The 19,550-nt window shown below is 36.9% G+C and overlaps 1 protein-coding gene across 1 annotated transcript in view; it reads left to right on the forward strand.

Annotated features, from left to right (window-relative positions):
- Window positions 1–216: 216 nt before the first annotated feature.
- Window positions 217–19,550, forward strand: part of NBDY (negative regulator of P-body association) — a 34,874-nt gene continuing 15,540 nt past the window's right edge. Inside the window, exons 1-2 of the mRNA XM_079910704.1 lie at window positions 217–532; window positions 2,235–2,369. Of these exons, the coding sequence (XP_079766830.1) occupies window positions 297–503 (207 nt within the window). The 5' untranslated portion in view covers window positions 217–296 and the 3' untranslated portion in view covers window positions 504–532; window positions 2,235–2,369. The remainder of the gene's footprint in view (window positions 533–2,234; window positions 2,370–19,550) is intronic.

The raw sequence follows: 19,550 nt of genomic DNA on the forward strand, positions 1-19,550 counted from the left end.
TTCATAGACAGTATAAGACTGTTCACAGATTTAGTTACACTGGGGGGCGGGATGGGGAAAACATTATATTAAATATGAGCATCGTTTTTTTAAAGACCCATCCTTGTAGAAACGTTAAAATGTGGTGGGGTAGGGAGCGAGGCGGAGAGGGGATATACGTCTCAGGATACAGGAAATACGGAAAAAGCGAAACCCGGAGGAAGCTCTGTGCCTGGAGGGGACCCGCCGCCATCTCCGGTCTCTTGGCTTCGCCAGGGCCCACCGGAGAGAGCTGACACCCGGGTCCTATAATCCTTATGGGGGACCAACCTTGTACCTCCGGGAGATCCACGCTCCAGCCTGGAAACACGCGGGAAATCAAGCCTCCAAAAAAGCGCTGCCTCCTAGCTCCACGTTGGGATTATCCAGAAGGAACCCCCAACGGAGGTAGTACCCCTCTCCCTTCCACACCTCCTCCAGCATCACCGGGCCTGAAGTCGCACCCACCTTCTCCGGAGAAATAGTACAATATACTTCTCTCACCCCAAACCAGGTCAGATTCTTTCTCATTTGGGATATCCAGGCTCTCTGAAACTTAATTATATATTTTCCCAGATCTCCTTCTCCCTTTCCCTATTCTCTCCAGGATTTCAAAGTTGAAGAAAGAACATGCAGGCATTAAATAGCTCTTTCACAAAATATGTGGGGGTGAATTTATGGATATTTAATAACATTAAGTAATTATTTTAATATATTAGCTATGACAATTGTGGTTATATTTTTAAGAAGTAGACTTAATCTTTTGATATGCTTGAAAGTAATTCAGTAGGGCCAAGGTGAGGGGTACAAACAAAATGTTCATGAGTTAATAATTGTTAAAGCTGAGTGACGTATACATGGGGATTCATTAAACTGTTCTTGCTACTTTTGTGTATATTTGAAACTTTTCCATTCAAAAAATGATTGGTTCAAGATCAATAACAACATTATATTGAAGGCCTAATTCCTATGGCTAGCACTGTGGTAGCAGTATTGTAAGGTGAGCCTTCAGAGGTGTGTGCTTCTCTGTGTATGGCAGGAGAATTCAATTAGTAAAAAACAAAAAGTTACAATATGGTAACTCAAACCCAAGTGCCATAATGTTTGCTTGTTCAAGGTATTTAGGAAGCACGGGGGCGGGGGGGACGAGATGGACCAAATCATTCTGCCTGGTAGTAATCTTGAGCCATCAGAGAGAAAGGGGTAACTCTGGGTGGACCTTAAAGGGTGAGTGACATCTGCCATGTGGAGGGGGAGAGAATGTTTTTCTGGCTTACCTTTCCCAAGGCAGGCTTGTTCTAGGAAAACTTGGCTATAACTCTGAATGTATGAGAAGAACTAGGTGAGATAGAGTGCTGCAGGGCTTTAAATGTTACGCTAAGGAGTATGCAGTTTAATCCATAAGCAGTGGAAGCCACTGAAGATTTTCAAGGAAGTATTGTATTTTAGCAGTCCAGTTTTTACTATCAGAAAAATGATCTTCTATTTAGATGAGCTTATAGAATACAAAAAACAAACGCTGACCGAAACCTCACAGATTCTTGTAATCCAAAGGAGACAGGGCATCCTTTCTTCATTCATGCAACAAACCTTTAAGAAGCCCTTGCAATGGACTAGGCATTATGCTGGGAGCTGTAGGGGATGGATAACCAAAGCACATAGGAGTGAAACAGATATTTGAATAAATAGGTCAATGAATGATGGGATAACAGTGGCAACTAAGGGAGTTCTGGACTTGGGGCTTGGTGGTAGTGCATAGAAAAAGAATGAGCTCTATTGTGCTTGGAGGCATCACCCAGTCATTCCTTACTGCCTGATTTCCCTCAACTTTACCTCTTTGTTCAAAGGGGTAGAGTTGGGACTGGGAGGCACCATAGGGATAGCAATGCTCAAACAGAAAACAAAGAAGGTTGTACAGGGCAAAAAGTGCAAGAGCTACATAATTTCCTCCAGTGACTCAAATCATTGAAAATTATAATAATAGCAAATATTTACTGAACATCTTTATGTGCCAGACACTGTTCTACAAAGCTTCCTAAAGTCTCTGCTCATAATTACTATGCAATAGATCCCTTCTACTACTGTCTATATAACTGTTTTTCATGAATATATAACTGCAATGGGGGTATGGTAAAGCATAAGGACTTGAGGAGCCCAGGGGAAAGAGATGAACAGTAACAGAAGAAATGATTTAATGTTATTTTATTATTTTTCAGTCTTTGAGGGATTGCAGTATGACTCCATTTCCTTGGTGCATCCATAAAATAATTATTCAGTGAAGACAATGAAGATTATTGACAACGCTACCCTGCTTTTCTGATGTCCTGCTTCAGGAAGTTGTGATTTTTAAGGTAATCTCTTTACCAAAAACTTTTTAAGGAAGGAGCAGGAATAAGAGTTGATTATGACACATTAAATATAACTAGCCAAACAAAAAGCTAGCACCAAATGATAAATTGAAACCATTTTCTACATTATATGAAAGCATATATACCATATAATAATAATGTTATCTATAAGCTGTTTTGCTATATTCATTCCTAATTACCTTATAGTTCCTGCTGTTACTGTGAAATGTATATTTTAAACCACATTTTCAGATTATTGCCCGTAAATGAGAACACGATTGATATTTTTACATACTGATTTTATACACTGTAACCTTTCTGATTTATATCTGTTCTAATAATTTGTAGGTTCTCTGGATTATCTGTTAATTTATTATATTGTGAATAATGGCAGTTTGTTCCTTTCCAATATTTATTTTTTAATTTGTCTTACCGGGCTAGCTAGGATCTTCGGTACAATGAGAAATAGTGGCAGTGACAGAGGATTTCCTTGTCTTGCTCCTGAATTTACAAGGAAACTATACGTATTTCACCATTTTTAGTAGATTTTCTATTTCGGGTTAAAGAAATTCCTTTGTATTCTTAGTTTGCTGAGAGCTTTTATTCTGAATGAGTATGGAGTTTTTTCTCCAAATACTTTGCATCTACTGCCATGATCATGTGGGGTATTTTCCTCCATTAATATGACACTGTGACTGTGTGATAAATTATAATATTCAGTTTTCTAATGTATTTCCTGCTTTTGGTTTCATCAGGCCTCACCATTGAATATTTTGTCCCCTATTTTTATAATTTTTCCTTTTATCTTTATTTTTCTCTTTACTTTCTTTTTGTTTGCTCTTTTTCTAATTTATTTATTTGGACCATTAGCTCAGTAATTTTAAATCTTCTTTCCTAAAATAAGAATTTATAACGAAGTTTTCCACTACATACCACTTTAGAAGAATTTCACAGGTTTTTATGTGTAGTATTTTTATTATTATTCAATTATTAGTATCTAATTGCTCTTATGATTTCTTTTTTGACTCATGAGTTATTTGGTTTTGTTTCAATTTACATACATATGATCTCTTTTTTAGAAATCATATTGTGAAATTATTAATCCAGTTACAGTTAAACTTCATCTTTATTATTCTTCTGGTAACAAAAACAAAATTATACACTGGCTCCTCATCCCAATAGATTTCAGCAATATAAAACTTTTTCTTTCATTAAATACATAGGGAAACTGATTACGCTATTCAATGATGGAGTTATTGATGATATTTACACTTGTGATTTTAAACCTTTTATTTTGATCTAATTCTACACTTAAAGAAAAGTTCTGAGAATATTACCAAAAACTCCCATACACCCTTTACCCAGGTTCACCAATTACCATTTTACCATGTTTGCTTTATAATTCTCTATTTCTGTTTCTCCCTCTCACTCTCCCTTCCCCTTTCCCTTCCCTGTCTTAAGCCTCCCCCCTCCCTCCTTCTCTCTCTTTGAACTATTTGAGAGTAACTTGCAGACATCATGCTCCTTTACCTGTAAATACTTCAGTGTATATTTCCTCAGAATAATGCCTTTCTCTTACATAGCCTCAGTACATGTGTCAAAATAGAAATTGGACATTGTTCCAATTTTTTGTTCCATAAACCTTTATTGTCAAGATTATCCACTCATACTCACTGAAAAAAGGATGAGTTTGGGAGAACATGTATTTCAAATGGACAATGTAAGCTCTATTATAGTTCATTTTTTCCAGCTTTATTTTTTTTATTGGAGTATAATTGCTTTAGAGTGTTGTGTTAGCTTCTGCTGTACAATGAAGTGAATCAGAATCAGCTATATGTATACCAATATCCCCTCCCTCTTAAACCTCCCTCCCACCCCTCGCCCCATCTAGGTTGTCACAGAGCACTGAGCTGAGTTCCCTGTGCTATACAGCAGGTTCCCACTGGCTATTTTACACATGGTAGTGTATTTATGTCAAACCTAATCTCCCACTTTGTTCCACCCTCCCCTTCCCCCACCATATCCACATGTCCTTTCTCTATGTCTACATCTCTATTCCTGCCCTGCTAATAGGTTAATCTGTACCATTTTTCTAAGTTCCACATATATGCGCTAATATACGATATTTCTTTTTTTCTTTCTGGCTTACTTCACTCTATATGACAGACTCTAGGTCCATCCACATCTCCACAAATGACCCAATTTCATTCCTTTTTATGGCTGAGTAATATTCCATTGTATATATGTACCACATCTTCTTTATCCATTCATCTGTCATTGGACATTTGTTTCCATATCATGGCTATTCTAAATAGCGCTGCAATGAACATTGTGGTACATGTGTCCTTTTGAATTATGGTTTTCTCAGGGTATATGCCCAGTAGTGGGATTGCTGGCTCGTATGGTAGTTCTATTTTTAGTTTTTTAAGGAACCTCCATACTGTTATATTTGACATATAACATTGTAAGTTTAAAGTGTACAGTGTGATGATTTGCTACATGTATATATTACAAAATGATTACACAGGATAAGATTAGTTAACACATCAATCACCTCATATAGTTACTATTTTTGTGTGTGTGTGTGGTGAGAACTTTTAAGATCTACTCTCCTAGCAACTTTTAAGTATACAATACAGAATTGTTAACTGTAGTCATTATACTATAGTATTAACTCTACTAACTATAGTTATATAACTATATATACTATAACTATAGTATTAATTACAGTATAATATACATCATGCTTTATATTAGATCCCTAGAACTTATTCATGTTACCACTGAAAGTTTATACCCTTTGACCACCTTCACCCATTTCCCCTACCCTACCACCCCTGGAAACCACCAATATACTCTCTGTTTCTATGAGTTCAGTTTTTTTAGATTCCATGCATAAGTGAGAGCATACAGTATTTATCTTTTTCTGTCTGACTTATTTCACTTTGCCTGATGCCCTCAAGGTTTATCCACTATGTCAGAAATGACAAGATTTCCTTTTTTTTTATAGCTGAATAATGTTCCATTGTGTATTTTTTTTTCTTTGTCCATTCATCTGTCAGTGGACACTTAGTTTGTTTCCACATCTTGGCTATTGTAAATAATGATGCAGTAAACATAGGGGTTGCAGATATCTTGAGATCGTGATTTCATTTCCTTCAGATATACCAAGGAGTGGAATTGCTGGATCATATGGTAGTTCTATTTTTAATTCTTTGAGGAACCAACATACTGCTTTCCATAGTAGATATTTCAGTTCACATTCCCATCAAGGGATGTGCAAGGGTTCACTTTTCTCTATATCATCACCAGCATTTGTTATCTCCTGCTTTCGTTAATAGCCATTCTAAAAAGTGTGAGATATCTCATTGTGTTTTTGATTTGTATTTCCCTGATGATTAGTGATGTTGAGTACCTTTTCATGTGCCTGTTAGCCAGATATGTCTTCTTTGGAAAAATGTCTATTTAGGTCTTTTGCACCTTTTTGAATTAGATTACTTGTTTTTCTGTTCCTTATATATTCTGGATATTAATTTCTTATCAGATATATGTTTTAAAAATATTTTCTCCCATTCCATAGTTTGCTTTTTCATTTTGTCAATTATTTCTTTGTCTGTGCAGAAGCTTTTTAGTTTGGTATAGTCCCATTCGTTTATTTTTTGCTTTTGTTGCTTATGCTTCGGGTGTCATATCCATAAAATCATTGCAAAGACAAATATCAAGAAGCTTTTTCCCTGTTTTCTTCTAGGAATTTCATGGTTTCAGATCCTTACCTTTAAGTCTTTAATCTATCTTGAATTAATTTTTGCGAGTGGTATAAGATTGGGCTCCAGTTTTATTCTTTTTTGTGTGAATATTCAGTTTCCTCAGCATTATTTATGAAATAGACTATCTTTTCTCCATTAAGTACTCTCAGATCCCTTGTCAAATATTAGTGGACTGTATATGCAGCATTTTATTCTGGGCTCCCGATTCTGTTCCAAGGTCTGTATGTCTGTTTTTATGTCAGCACCATACTCTTTTGATTACTATAGTTTTGTAGTATATGAAATTGTGGTTCCAATATTATTATCTAGGCCATATTCCAATTTCACCTATTTATCCCAATAATGTCTTTTATAGCTATTTTCTTTTCCTGATCAAAATTTCAATCCAAGATGATGCATTGCATTTAGTTCTCATGTCTCTTCAGTTTTTTTTTTTTATTATTACCCTGGAACAGTTCAACCTTTCTTTATCTCTCATGACATTGACAATTTAGAAGACTACAGAACAATTATTTTGTAGATTGTTCCTAAGTTTAAATTTGCATGCCAGTTCCTCATTATTATGTATAGATTATGCATTTTGGCAGGAATGTCAGAGAAGTAATAAATTGTTCTTAGGGCAGCATATCAGTGGCGTATAATATTGATTTGACCCCTTAGAAGAAATGTTAACCTTGATTACTTTGTTCAGATGATGTTTGCTAGATTAATCCACTATAAAGTTCCGTTTTCCTCTTTGTAGTTAATAATTTTGCTGGGGGTACTTTGAAACTGTGTAGATATCCTATTCCTCATCAAACTAAAATCCACTGGCCTTAATATCTATTGATAATTCTTTACCACATCAGTTATTACTATGAAGGCTGCAAAATGGTCATTTTCAAACATCATCATTTTTACTACATTAGTTTGTATTCTACTTCAAGGAAGAGCTTTTTTCCCCCTCCATCTATTTATTTATTTATCTTAGTTTGGCACACAGATTTTTTTTACTTTATTTCATGAATACGCTATTGCTATCATAATTTATTTTAATGCTCAAATTGTCCCAGTGGCAGCCCATTCAACCTGGATTCTCTGATTATTTGACATATTCCCATCATTCTTTGATATATACTTTGAGTTCAATATTTCCTTACTTTTTTACTTTCATGTTTGTCTGGTGTTTCCTGACTCATTGACCATTTCTCTATGGATCTCTGGTACCATTTAGTGGGAGACAGTATTTGGAAACCAAGACATGGGTACATGGATTTTTTTTAACTTTTTAAAAAATTTTTCATACAATTATAAAGATTACTTTCCATTTACAGTTATTACAAAATATTGGCTATATTCCCCACGTTGTACAACACATCTTTGAGCCTGTGTTATACCCAATGGTTCATACCTCCCACTCCTCCACCCCTATACTGCCCCTCCCCCTTCTCCCCACTGGTGACCACTAGTTTGTTCTCTATATCTGTGAGTCTGCTCCTTTTTTGTTATATTCACTACTTTGTTGTATTTTTTAGATTCCACATATAAGTGATATCATACAGTATTTGTCTTTCTCTGTCTGACTTATTTCACTTAGCATAATGCCTTCCAAGTCCATCCATGTTGCTGTAGATGACAAAATTTCATTCTTTTTTATGGCTGAGTCGTATTCCATTTTGTGTGTGTGTGTGTGTGTGTGTGTGTGTGTGTATACCCAATTTTACCCATTCATCTGTTGATGGACACTTAGGTTGCTTCCATATCTTGGCAATTATAATGCTGCTAGGAACATTGGGGTTGCATGTATCTTTTCAAATGACTGTTTTTTGTTGTTGTTGGATATATACCCAAGAGTGGAATTGTTGGGTCATATGGTAGTACTATTTTTAGTTTTTTGAGAAACCTCCATACTGTTTTCCGCAGTAGCTGCACCAATTTACATTCCCAACAAGAGTATAAAATGGTCCCTTTTTCCACATGCTCACCAACATTTTTTATTTGTGCTCTTTTCAATGATAGCCATTCTGATAGGTGTGAAGTGTTATCTTGTGGTTTTGATTTGCATTTCCCTGATGATTAGTGATGTTGAGCATGTTTTCATGTGCCTGTTGGCCATCTGCATTTCCTCTTTGGATAAATGTCTATTTAGTTCTTCTGCCCATTTTTTAGTTGGGTTTTTTTTATGATGTTCAACTGTATGAGCTGTTTATATATGTTGGTTGTTAATCCCTCATAGGTCATACCATTTTCAAATATTTTCTCCCATTCACTAAGCTGTCTTTTCATTTTGTCAGTGGTTTCCTTGGCTCTTCAAAAGCTTTTAAACGTGATTAGGTCCCATTTGTTTATTTTTGCTTTTATTTCCTTTACTTTAGGAGACAGATCCAAAAAAATATTGCTGTGATTTATGTCAAAGAGTATTCTGCTTTTGTTTTCCTCTAGGAGTTTTATAGTATCCAATCTTACATTTAGGTCTTTAATCCATTTTGAGTTTGTTTTTGTATATGGTGTTAGAGAATGTTGTAATTCCATTCTTTTACATGTAGCTGTCCAGATTTCCTAGCACTACTTATTGAAGAGACTGTCTTTTCTCCACTGTGTATTCCTGCCTCCTTTGTCATTGATTAATTGACTGTGAGTGTGTAGGTTTATTTCTGGGCTTTCTATCCTGTTGCATTGATCTACATGTCTGTTTTGTTCTAGTACCGTATGATTTGGATTAGTGTAGCTTTGTAGTATAGTATGAAGTCAGGGAGCATGATTCCTCCACCTCTGTTCTTTCTTCTGGAGATTGATTTGGCTATTATGGGTCTTTTGTGTTTCCATAAAAATTTTATGATTTTTGGTTCAGGTTCTATGGAAAATGCCACTGGTACTTTCATAGGGAATGCAATGAATCTTCAGATTGCCTTGGATAGTATGGTCATTTTAACAATATTGATTTTTCCAACCCAAGAATCTGGTATATCTTTCCATGTTTTTATGTCTTCAATTTCTTTCATCAGTGTCTTACAGTTTTTGGAGTACAGGTCTTTTGTCTCCCTAACTAGGTTTAGTCCTAGGTATTTTATTCTTTTTGTTGCAGTGGTAAATGGGAGTGTTTCCTTAATTTCTCTTTCAGATATTTCATCATTAGTGTATAGGAATGGAAGAGATTTCTGTGCATTAATTACTTGACCAAATTCACTGATTAGCTCTAGTAGTTTCCTGGTAACATCTTTAGGATTCTCTATGTGCAGTATCGTGTCATCAGCAGTGACAGCTTTACTTCTCTTCTGATTTGGATTCCTTTTATTTCCTTTTCATCTCTGATTGCTGTGGCTAAAACTTCCAGAACTATGTTGAATAATAGTGGTGAGAATAGAAAACCTTGTCATGTTCCTGATCTTAGAGGAAATGGTTTCAGTTTTTCACCATTGAGAATGATGTTGGCTGTGGGTTTGTCATATATAGCCTTTATTATGTTGAAGTAAGCTCCTTCTATACCTACTTTCTGAAGGGTTCTTATCATAAATGGGTGTTGAATTTTGTCAAAAACTTTTTCTGCATCTATTGAGATGATCATATGGATTTTTCTCCTTCAGTTTGTTAATGCGGTTTATCACATTGATTGATTTGCTTATATTGAAGAACCCTTGCATTACTGGGATAAACCCCAGTTGATCATGGTGCATGATCCTTTTCATGTGTTTTGGATTCTGTTTGCTAGTATTCTGTTGAGGATTTTTGCATCTATGTTCATCAGTGATGAACACTACACTACATCAGTGTAGTGTTCTTTCTTTGTGACATCTTTGTCTAATTTGGGAATCAGGGTGATATGACCTCGTAGAATTAGTTTGGGAGTGTTCTTCCGTCTGCTATATTTTAGAAGAGTTTGAGAAGGATGGTTGGTAGCTCTTCTCTAAATGTTTGATAGAATTCACCTGTGAAGCCATCTGGTACTCAGCTTTTGTTTGTTGGAAGATTTTGAAAAACAGTCTCAATTTCAGTGCTTCAATTGCTCTGTTTATATTTTATATTTCTTCCTGATTCAGTCTTGGAAGGTTGTGCTTTTCTAAGAATTTGTCCATTTCTTCCAGGTTGTTCAATTTATTGGTATATAGTTGCTTGTAGTAATATCTAAAGATCCTTTGTGTTTCCTCAGTATCAGGTGTTACTTCTCATTTTTCATTTTGAATTCTATTGATATGAGCCTTCTCCCTTTTTTTCTTTTTTTTTTAAATTTAATTAATTTATTTATTTGGCTGTGTTGGGTCTTCGTTTCTGTGTGAGGGCTTTCTCTAGTTGTGGCAAGCGGGGGCCACTCTTCATCGCGGTGCGCAGGCCTCTCACTGTCGCGGCCTCTCTTGTTGCAGAGCACAGGCTCCAGACGCGCAGGCTCAGTAGTTGTGGCGCACGGGCTTAGTTGCTCCGCGGCATGTGGGATCTTCCCAGACCAGGGTTTGAACCTGTGTTCCCTGCATTGGCAGGCAGATTCTCAACCACTGCGCCACCAGGGAAGTCCCTCCCTTTTTTTCTTGATGAGCCTGGCTAATGGTTTTTCAATTTTGTTTATCTTCTCAATGAACCACCTTTTATTTCATAGATCTTCACTATTGTTTCCTTCATTTTGTTTACATTTATTTCTGATCTGATCTTCATGATTTCTTTCCTACTGCCAACTTTGGGGGTTTTTTTGTTCTTTCTCTAATTGCTTTAGGTATAAGGTTAGGTTGTGTATTTAAGATGTTTCTGGTTTCCTGAGGTAGGATTCTATTGCTATAATCTTCCCTCTTAGAACTGCTTTTGCTGCATCCCATAGGTTTTGGGTTGTCATGTTTTCATTGTAATTAGTTTCTAAGTATTTTTTTATTTCCTCCTTGATTTCTTCAGTTATCCCTTGGTTATTTAGTAATGTATTGTTTAGCCTCCATGTGTTTGTTTTTTTTAAAGATTTGTTCCTGTAATTGATATCTAGTTTCATAGTGGTGTAGTAGGAAAAGGTACTTGATACGATTTCATAAATTTTCATAAATTTACCAAGGCTTGATTTGTGACCCAGGATATGATCAATCATGGAGAATGTTCCATGAGCACTTGAGAAGAAACTGTATTCTGTCTTTTTTGGATGGAATCTCCTATAAATATCAATTAAGTCCATCTTCTTTAATGTATCATTTAAAGCTTGTGTTTCCTTATTTATTTTCCTGTTTTTTTTACACTATTTTGAATTTTATTTATTTTTTTATATGGCAGGTTCTTATTAGTTATCCATTTTATACATATTAGTGTATATTTGTCAATCCCAATCTCCCAGTGTGTCACACCAAACGCCCCCTCCCGCGACTTTGCCCCTTTGGTGTCCATACGTTTTTTCTCTACATCTCTGTCTCTATTTCTGCCCTGCAAACCGCTTCATCTGTAACATTTTTCTAGATCCCACATATATGCATTAATATACAATATTTGTTTTCCTCTTTCTGACTTACTTCACTCTGTATGTCAGTCTCTCGATCCATCTATGTCTCGGCAAGTGACCCAATTTTGTTCCTTTATATGGCTGAGTAATATTCCATTGTACATATCTACCACATCTTCTTTATCCATTCATCTGTCAATGGGCATTTAGGTTGCTTCCATGACCTGGCTATTGTAAATAGTGCTGCAATGAACATTAGGGTGCATGTGTCTTTTTGAATTATGATTTTCTCTGGGTATATGCTCAGTAGTGGGATTGCTGAGTCATATGGTAATTCTACTTTTAGTTTTTTAAGGAACCTCCATACTGTTCTCCATACTGACTGTATCAATTTACATTCCCACAGCAGTGCAAGAGGGTTCCCTTTTCTCCACACCCTCTCCAGCATTTGTTGTTTATAGATTTTCTGATGATGCCCATTCTAACTGGTGTGAGGTGATACCTAATGGTAGTTTTGATTTGCATTTCTCTAATAATTAGTGATGTTGAGAAGCTTATCATGAGCTTCTTGGCCATCTGTATGTCTTCTATGGACAAATGTCTATTTAGGTCTTCTGCCCAGTTTTGGATTGCATTGTTTGTTTTTTTAATATTGAGCTGCATGAGCTCTTTATACATTTTGGAGATTAATCCTTTGTCAGTTGATTCATTTGCAAATATTTCTTCCCATTCTGAGGGTTGTCTTTTCGTCTTGTTTGTAGCTTCCTTTGCTTTGGAAACGCTTTGAAGTTTCATTAGGTCTCATTTGTTTAGTTTTGGTTTTATTTCCATTACTCTGGAAGGTGGATCAAAAAAATCTTCCTGTGATTTTTGTCAAAGAGTATTCTTCCTATGTTTTGCTCTAAGAGTTTTATAATCTCCAGTCTTACATTTAAGTCTCCATTTCAGTTTGAATTTATTTTTGTGTATGGTGTTAGGGAGTGTTATTAATTTCATTCTTTTACATGTTGCTGTCCTGTTTTCCCAGCACCACTTATTGAAGAGACTGTCTTTTCTCCATTGTTAATCATTGCCTCCTTTGTCACAGATTAGTTGACCATAGGTAGCTGGGTTAATCTCTGGGCTTTCTATCCTGATCCTTTCATCTATTTCTGTTTCTCTGCCAATATCATATTGTCTTGATTACTGTAGCTTTGTGTTATAGTTATATTTCTGTTTTTCTGCCAATATCATGTTGTCTTGATTACTGTAGCTTTGTGGTATAGTCGGAAGTCAGGGAGTCTGATTCCTCCAGCTCCGTATTTTTCCCTCATGACTGCTTTAGATATTCAGGGTCTTCTGTGTCTCTATACATATTTTAAGATTTCTTGTTGTAGTTCTGTAAAAACTGCCACTGTTATTTTGATAGGATTGCATTGAATTTTGAGATTCCTTTGGGTAGTATAGTCATTTTCACAATGTTGATTCTTCTGATCCAAGAACATGGTATATCTCTTCATCTGTTTGTATCATCTTTAATTCCTTTCGTCAGTGTCTTATAGTTTTCTGCATACAGCTCTTTTGTCTCCTTAGGTAGGTTTATTCCTACGTTGTTTTTTTTTAACATCTTTATTGGGGTATAATTGCTTTACAATGGTGTGTTAGTTTCTGCTTTATAACAAAGTGAATCAGTTATACATACACATATGTTCCCATATCTCTTCCCTCTTGTGTCTCCGTCCCTCCCACCCTCCCTATCCCACCCCCCCAGGCAGTCACAAAGCACCAAGCCGATATCCCTGTGCAACGCTGCTGCTTCCACTAGCTATCTACCTTACGTTTGTTAGTGTATATATGTCCGTGCCTCTCTCTCGCCCTGTCACAGCTCACCCATCCCCCTCCCCATATCCTCAAGTCCATTCTCCAGTAGGTCTGTGTCTTTATTCCCATCTTACTCCTAGGTTCTTTATGACATTTTTTTTCTTAAATTCCATACATATGTGTTAGCATACAGTATTTGTCGTTTTCTTTCTGACTTACTTCACTCTGTATGACAGACTCTAGGTCTATCCACCTCATTACAAATAGCTCAATTTCATTTCTTTTTATGGCTGAGTAATATTCCATTGTATATATGTGCCACATCTTCTTTATCCATTCATCCGATGATGGGCACTTAGGTTGTTTCCATCTCCGGGCTATTGTAAATAGAGCTGCAATGAATATTTTGGTATATGACCCTTTTTGAATTTTGGTTTTCTCAGGGTATATGCCCAGTAGTGGGACTGCTGGGTCATATGGTAGTTCTATTTGTAGTTTTTTAAGGAACCTCCATACTGTTCTCCATAGTGGCTGAACGAATTCACATTCCCACCAGCAGGGCAAGAGTGTTCCCTTTTCTCCACACCCTCTCCAGCATTTATGGTTTCTAGATTTTTTGATAATGGCCATTCTGACTGGTGTGAGATGATATCTCATTGTAGTTTTGATTTGCATTTCTCTAATGATTAATGATGTTGAGCATTCTTTCATGTGTTTGTTGGCAGTCTGTATATCTTCTTTGGAGAAATGTCTATTTAGGTCTTCTGCCCATTTTTGGATTGGGTTGTTTGTTTTTTTGTTATTGAGCTCCATGAGCTGCTTGTAAATTTTGGAAATTAATCCTTTGTCAGTTGCTTCATTTGCAAATATTTTCTCCCATTCTGAGGGTTGTTTTTTGGTCTTGTTTATGGTTTCCTTTGCTGTGCAAAAGCTTTGAAGTTTCATTAGGTCCCTATTGTTTATTTTTGTTTTTATATCCTGCCGAGGACCAGCCCCAGCGGTACAGGATTGCCAGAGGGGAGGACGGCGTCGGCGAGGACAGAACTCAAGACACCTCTTCTTGGGTGCAAGGATCTGACATTTTATTAGCAAAAAGCTGCAGCATTTATAGTTCTACAGTTCCTTATTTTTATTTTCATAACATCTTTTTAATCTTTCACAACCTTTCTGTTTTTGAGCCAAAAATCTTACACAAACAATAACACATTAACCACTTTAACAAAAAACATCCGTTTACATAAGTGGTTCACACAATGATCTCATTAATGTTTCCCTCACACAGTCTCCTGCAGTGGAGCATATTCCGATCACAGCTCCTGTTGACAAAATCAGGCACAATCTCTTCGGCTTTTCACACCTTGGTGATTTCACGTAAGCTATTTTCTTTATAGGTCAGTACCAAACAGTCCAAATCCCACCGGGTACTTTATGTTCTACCTTCACAGGCTTGCCGTTCCACTTCCAGATCGTATCTCTTCCTATTGTTGGCCATCTTGGAAAACACCGTACTGCAAAACCTAACCTATTCTTAAAATATCTGCAATAAGCTTTATATCTATTTCTTTGCATAGCTTTATCTGCATCTTTAAATTTTACATATCCCATGATCATTTTAATTCTAGCTATTTCCCACATAACCCAATATAGTTTCTTATATACCCAATCTACAAAAAATCTTCCCCTATACCAAAACCAAATATTTCCATTTTACTCTATACTGTGGTCTAAATTTAAATCCTGCATTACAACATAATATGTTGCATAGCAAAAATACCCCAAAGAGCATCATTTTACAACCAGGGAATTGCTTGGGGAAATCTTGAGGGGAACCACCTCTCGGGAAGCTTTGCTTTCCCATTTTGTACCTTCCAGTACTAGCTTTGCTCAGTACTGTCAGCCTTGGCTTTGCACAGACCTCTTGGTACATTCAGAGCTGGGTCCCGACAATATCCATTTCTCTAGGAGGTGGGTCAAAAAGGATCTTACTGTGATTTATGTCATAGAGTGTTCTGCCTATGTTTTCCTCTAAGAGTTTGATAGTTTCTGGCCTTACATTTAGGTCTTTAATTCATTTTGAGCTTATTTTTGTGTATGGTGTTAGGGAGTGATCTAATCTCATACTTTTACATGTACCTGTCCAGTTTTCCCAGCACCACTTATTGAAGAGGCTGTCCTTTCTCCACTCTACATTCCTGCCACCTTTATCAAAGATAAGGTGTCCATATGTGCGTGGGTTTATCTATGGACTTTCTATCCTGTTCCATTGATATATCTTTCTGTTTTTGTGCCAGTACCATACTGTCTTGAGTACTGTAGATTTCTAGTATAGTCTGAAGTCAGGGAGCCTGATTCCTCCAGCTCCATTTTTCATTCTCAAGATTGCTTTGGCTATTCGGGGTCTTTTGTGTTTCCATAAAAATTGCGCTATTTTTTGTTCTAGTTCTGTGAAAAATGCCAGTGGTAGTTTGATAGGGATTGCATTGAATCTGTAAATCGCTTTGGGTAGTAGAGTCATTTTCACAATGTTGATTCCTCCAATCCAAGGACATGGTATATCTCTCCATCTATTTGTGTCATCTTTCATTTCTTTCATCAGCGTCTTATAATTTTCTGCATACAGGTCTTTTGTCTCCTTGGGTAGGTTTATTCCTAGATATTTTATTCTTTTCTTGCAATGGTAAATGGGAGTGTTTCCCCAATTTCTCTTTCATATTTTACATCATTAGTGTATAGGAATGCCAGAGAATTCTGTGTATAAATTTGGTATCCTGCAACTTTACCAAATTCATTGCTTAGCTCTAGTAGTTTTCTGTTGGCATCTTTAGGATTCTCCATGTATAGTATCATGTCATCTGCAAACAGTGACAGTTTAATTCTTCTTTTCTAATTTGTATTCCTTTTATTTCTTTTTCATCTCTGATTGCCATGGCTACGACTGCCAAAACTGTGTTGAATAACAGTGGTGAGAGTGAAAATTATTGTCTTGTTCCTGATCTAAGAGGAAATGCTTTCAGTTTTTCACCATTGAGAATGATTTTGCTGTGAATCTGTTGTATATGGCCTTTATTATGTCGAAGTAGGTTACCTAATGCCCCCTTGTTGTAGAGTTTTTATCATCAGTGCATGTTGAATTTTGTCCAAAGCTTTTTCTGCATCTATTGAGATGATCATAATGGTTTTTCTTCTTCAGTTTGTTAATATGGTGTATCACATCGATTGAAATGCGTATATTGAAGAATTCTTGCATCGCTGGGATAAATGCCACTTGACCATAGTATATGACCCTTTTAATGTGTTGTTGGATTCTGTTTCCTAGTGTTTTGTTGAGAATTTTGCATCTATATTCAACAGTATATTGGTCTGTAATTTTCTTTTGTTGTAGTGTCTTTCTCTGCTTTTGGTATCACGGTGATGGTGACCACATAGAATGAGTTTCAGAGTGTTCCTACATCTGCAATATTTTGGAAGAGTTAGAGAAGGATGGGTTTTAGCTCTTCTCTAAATATGTGATAGCATTCTCCTGTGAAGTCATGCAGTCCTGGACTTTTGTTTGTTGTAAGATTTTTAATCCCAGTTTCAATTTCATTACTTTTGATTGGTCTTATTTTCTATTTCTCCTTATTTTTTTCTACATCTTTATTGGAGTATAATTACTTTACAATGGTGTGGTAGTTTCTGCTTTTTTTTTTAAACATCTTTATTGGGGTATAATTGCTTTACAATGGTGTGTTAGTTTCTGCTTTATAACAAAGTGAATCACTTATACATATACATATGTTCCCATATGTCTTCCCTCTTGCGTCTCCCTCCCTCCCACCCTCCTTATCCCACCCCTCCAGGCGGTCACAAAGCACACAGCTGATCTCCCTGTGCTATGCAGCTGCTTCCCACTAGCTATCCACCTTACGTTTGGTAGTTTATATATGTCCATGCCTCTTTCTCACATTGTCACAGTTTGCTCTTCCCCCACCCTATAACCTCAAGTCCATTCTCTAGTAGGTCTCTATCTTTATTCCTGTCTTACCCCTAGGTTCTTCATAACATTTTTTTCTTAAATTCTACATATATGTGTTAGCATACGGTATTTGTCTTTCTCTTTCTGACTTACTTCACTCTGTATGACAGACTCTAGGTCTATCCACCTCATTACAAATAACTCAATTTCATTACTTTTTATGGCTGAGTAATATTCCATTCTATACATGTGCCACATCTTCTTTATCCATTCATCCGATGATGAACACTTAGGTTGTTTCCATCTCCGGGCTATTGTAAATAGAGCTACAATGAATATTTTGGTACATGACTCTTTTTGAATTACGGTTTTCTCAGGGTATATGCCCATTAGTGGGATTGCTGGGTCATATGGTAGTTCTATTTGTAGTTTTTTTTTTTTTTTTTTTTTTTTTTGCCGTACGCGGGCCTCTCAGTGTTGTGGCCTCTCCCGCTGCGGAGCACAGGCTCCGGACGCGCAGACCCAGCGGCCATGGCTCACGGGCCCAGCCGCTCTGCGGCACGTGGGATCCTCCCAGACGGGGGCACGAACCCGTGTCCCCTGCATCGGCAGGCGGACTCTCAACCACTGCGCCACCAGGGAGGCCTCTATTTGTAGTTTTTTAAGGAACTTCCATACTCTTCTCCATAGTGGCTGTACCAATTCACATTCCCACCAGCAGTGGAGGAGTGTTCCCTTTCCTTCACACCCTCTCCAGCATTTATTGTTTCTAGATTTTTTGATGCTGGCCATTGTGACTAGTGTGAGATGATATCTCATTGTAGTTTTCTTTTCTTTTTTTTTGCGGTATGCGGGCCTCCCACTGTTGTGGCCTCTCCAGTTGTGGAGCACAGGATCCAGACGCACAGGCTCAGTGGCCATGGCTCATGGGCCCAGCTGCTCCGGGGCATGTGGTGTCTTCCCGGACCAAGGAACGAACCCATGTCCCCTGCATTGGCAGGAGGACTCTCAACCACTGCGCCACCAGGGAAGGCCCTCATTGTACTTTTGATTTGCATTTCTCTAATGATTAATGACTTTGAGCATTCTTTCATGTGTTTGTTGGCAGTCTATATATCCTCTTTGGAGAGATGTCTATTTAGGTCTTGTGCCCAGTATTTGAATGGGTTGTTTGTTTCTTTGTTATTGAGCTGCATGAGCTGCTTGTAAAGTTTGGAGATTAATCCTTTGTCAGTTGCCTCATTGGCAAATATATTCTCTCATTCTGAGGGTTATCTTTTAGTCTTGTTTATGGTTTCGTTTGTTGTGCAAATCTTTGAAGTTTCATTAGGTCCCATTTGTTTATTTTTGTTTTTATTTCCATTTCTCTAGGAGGTGGGTCAAAAAGGATCTTGCTGTGATTTATGTCATAGAATGTTCTGCCTATGTTTTCCTCTAAGACTTTGATAGTTTCTGGCCTTACATTTAGGTCTTTAATTCATTTTGAGTTTATTTTTGTGTATGGTGTTAGGGAGTGATGTAATCTCATACTTTTACATGTACCTGTCCAGATTTCCCAACAAAAATTATTGAAGAGGCTGTCCTTTCTCCACTCTACATTCCTGCCTCCTTTATCAAAAATAAGGTAACCATATGTGCATGGGTTTATCTCTGTGTTTTCTAACCTGTTCCATTGATATATCTTTCTATTTTTGTGCCAGTACCATACTGTCTTCATTACTGTAGCTTTGTAGTATACGCTAAAGTCAGGGAGCCTGATTCCTCCAGCTCCGTTTTTCATTCTCAAGATTGCTTTGGCTATTCGGGGTCTTTTGTGTTTCCATACAAATTGTGAAATTTTTTATTCTACTTCTGTGAAAAATGCCAGTGGTAGTTTGATGGGGATTGCATTGAATCTGTAGATTGTTTTGGGTAGTAGAGTCCTTTTCACAATGTTGATTTTTCCAATCCAAGAACATGGTATATCTCTCCATCTATTTCTCTCACCTTTAATTTCTTTCATCAGTGTCTTATAATATTCTGCATACAGGTCTTTTGTCTCCTTAGGTAGGTTTATTTCTGGATATTTTGTTCTTTTCATTGCAATGGTAACTGGAGTGTTTTCTTAATTTCACTTTCAGATATTTCATCATTAGTGCATAACAATGCCAGAGATTTCTGTGCATTAATTGTGTATCCTGCTACTTTACCAAATTCATTGATTAGCTCTGGTAGTTTTCTGGTAGCCTGTTTAGGATTCTCTATGTATAGTATCATGTCATCTGCAAACGGTGACAGCTTTA

This window comes from Stenella coeruleoalba (genome assembly GCF_951394435.1).
Source record: "Stenella coeruleoalba genome assembly, chromosome: X".
Taxonomy (NCBI): domain Eukaryota; kingdom Metazoa; phylum Chordata; class Mammalia; order Artiodactyla; family Delphinidae; genus Stenella; species Stenella coeruleoalba.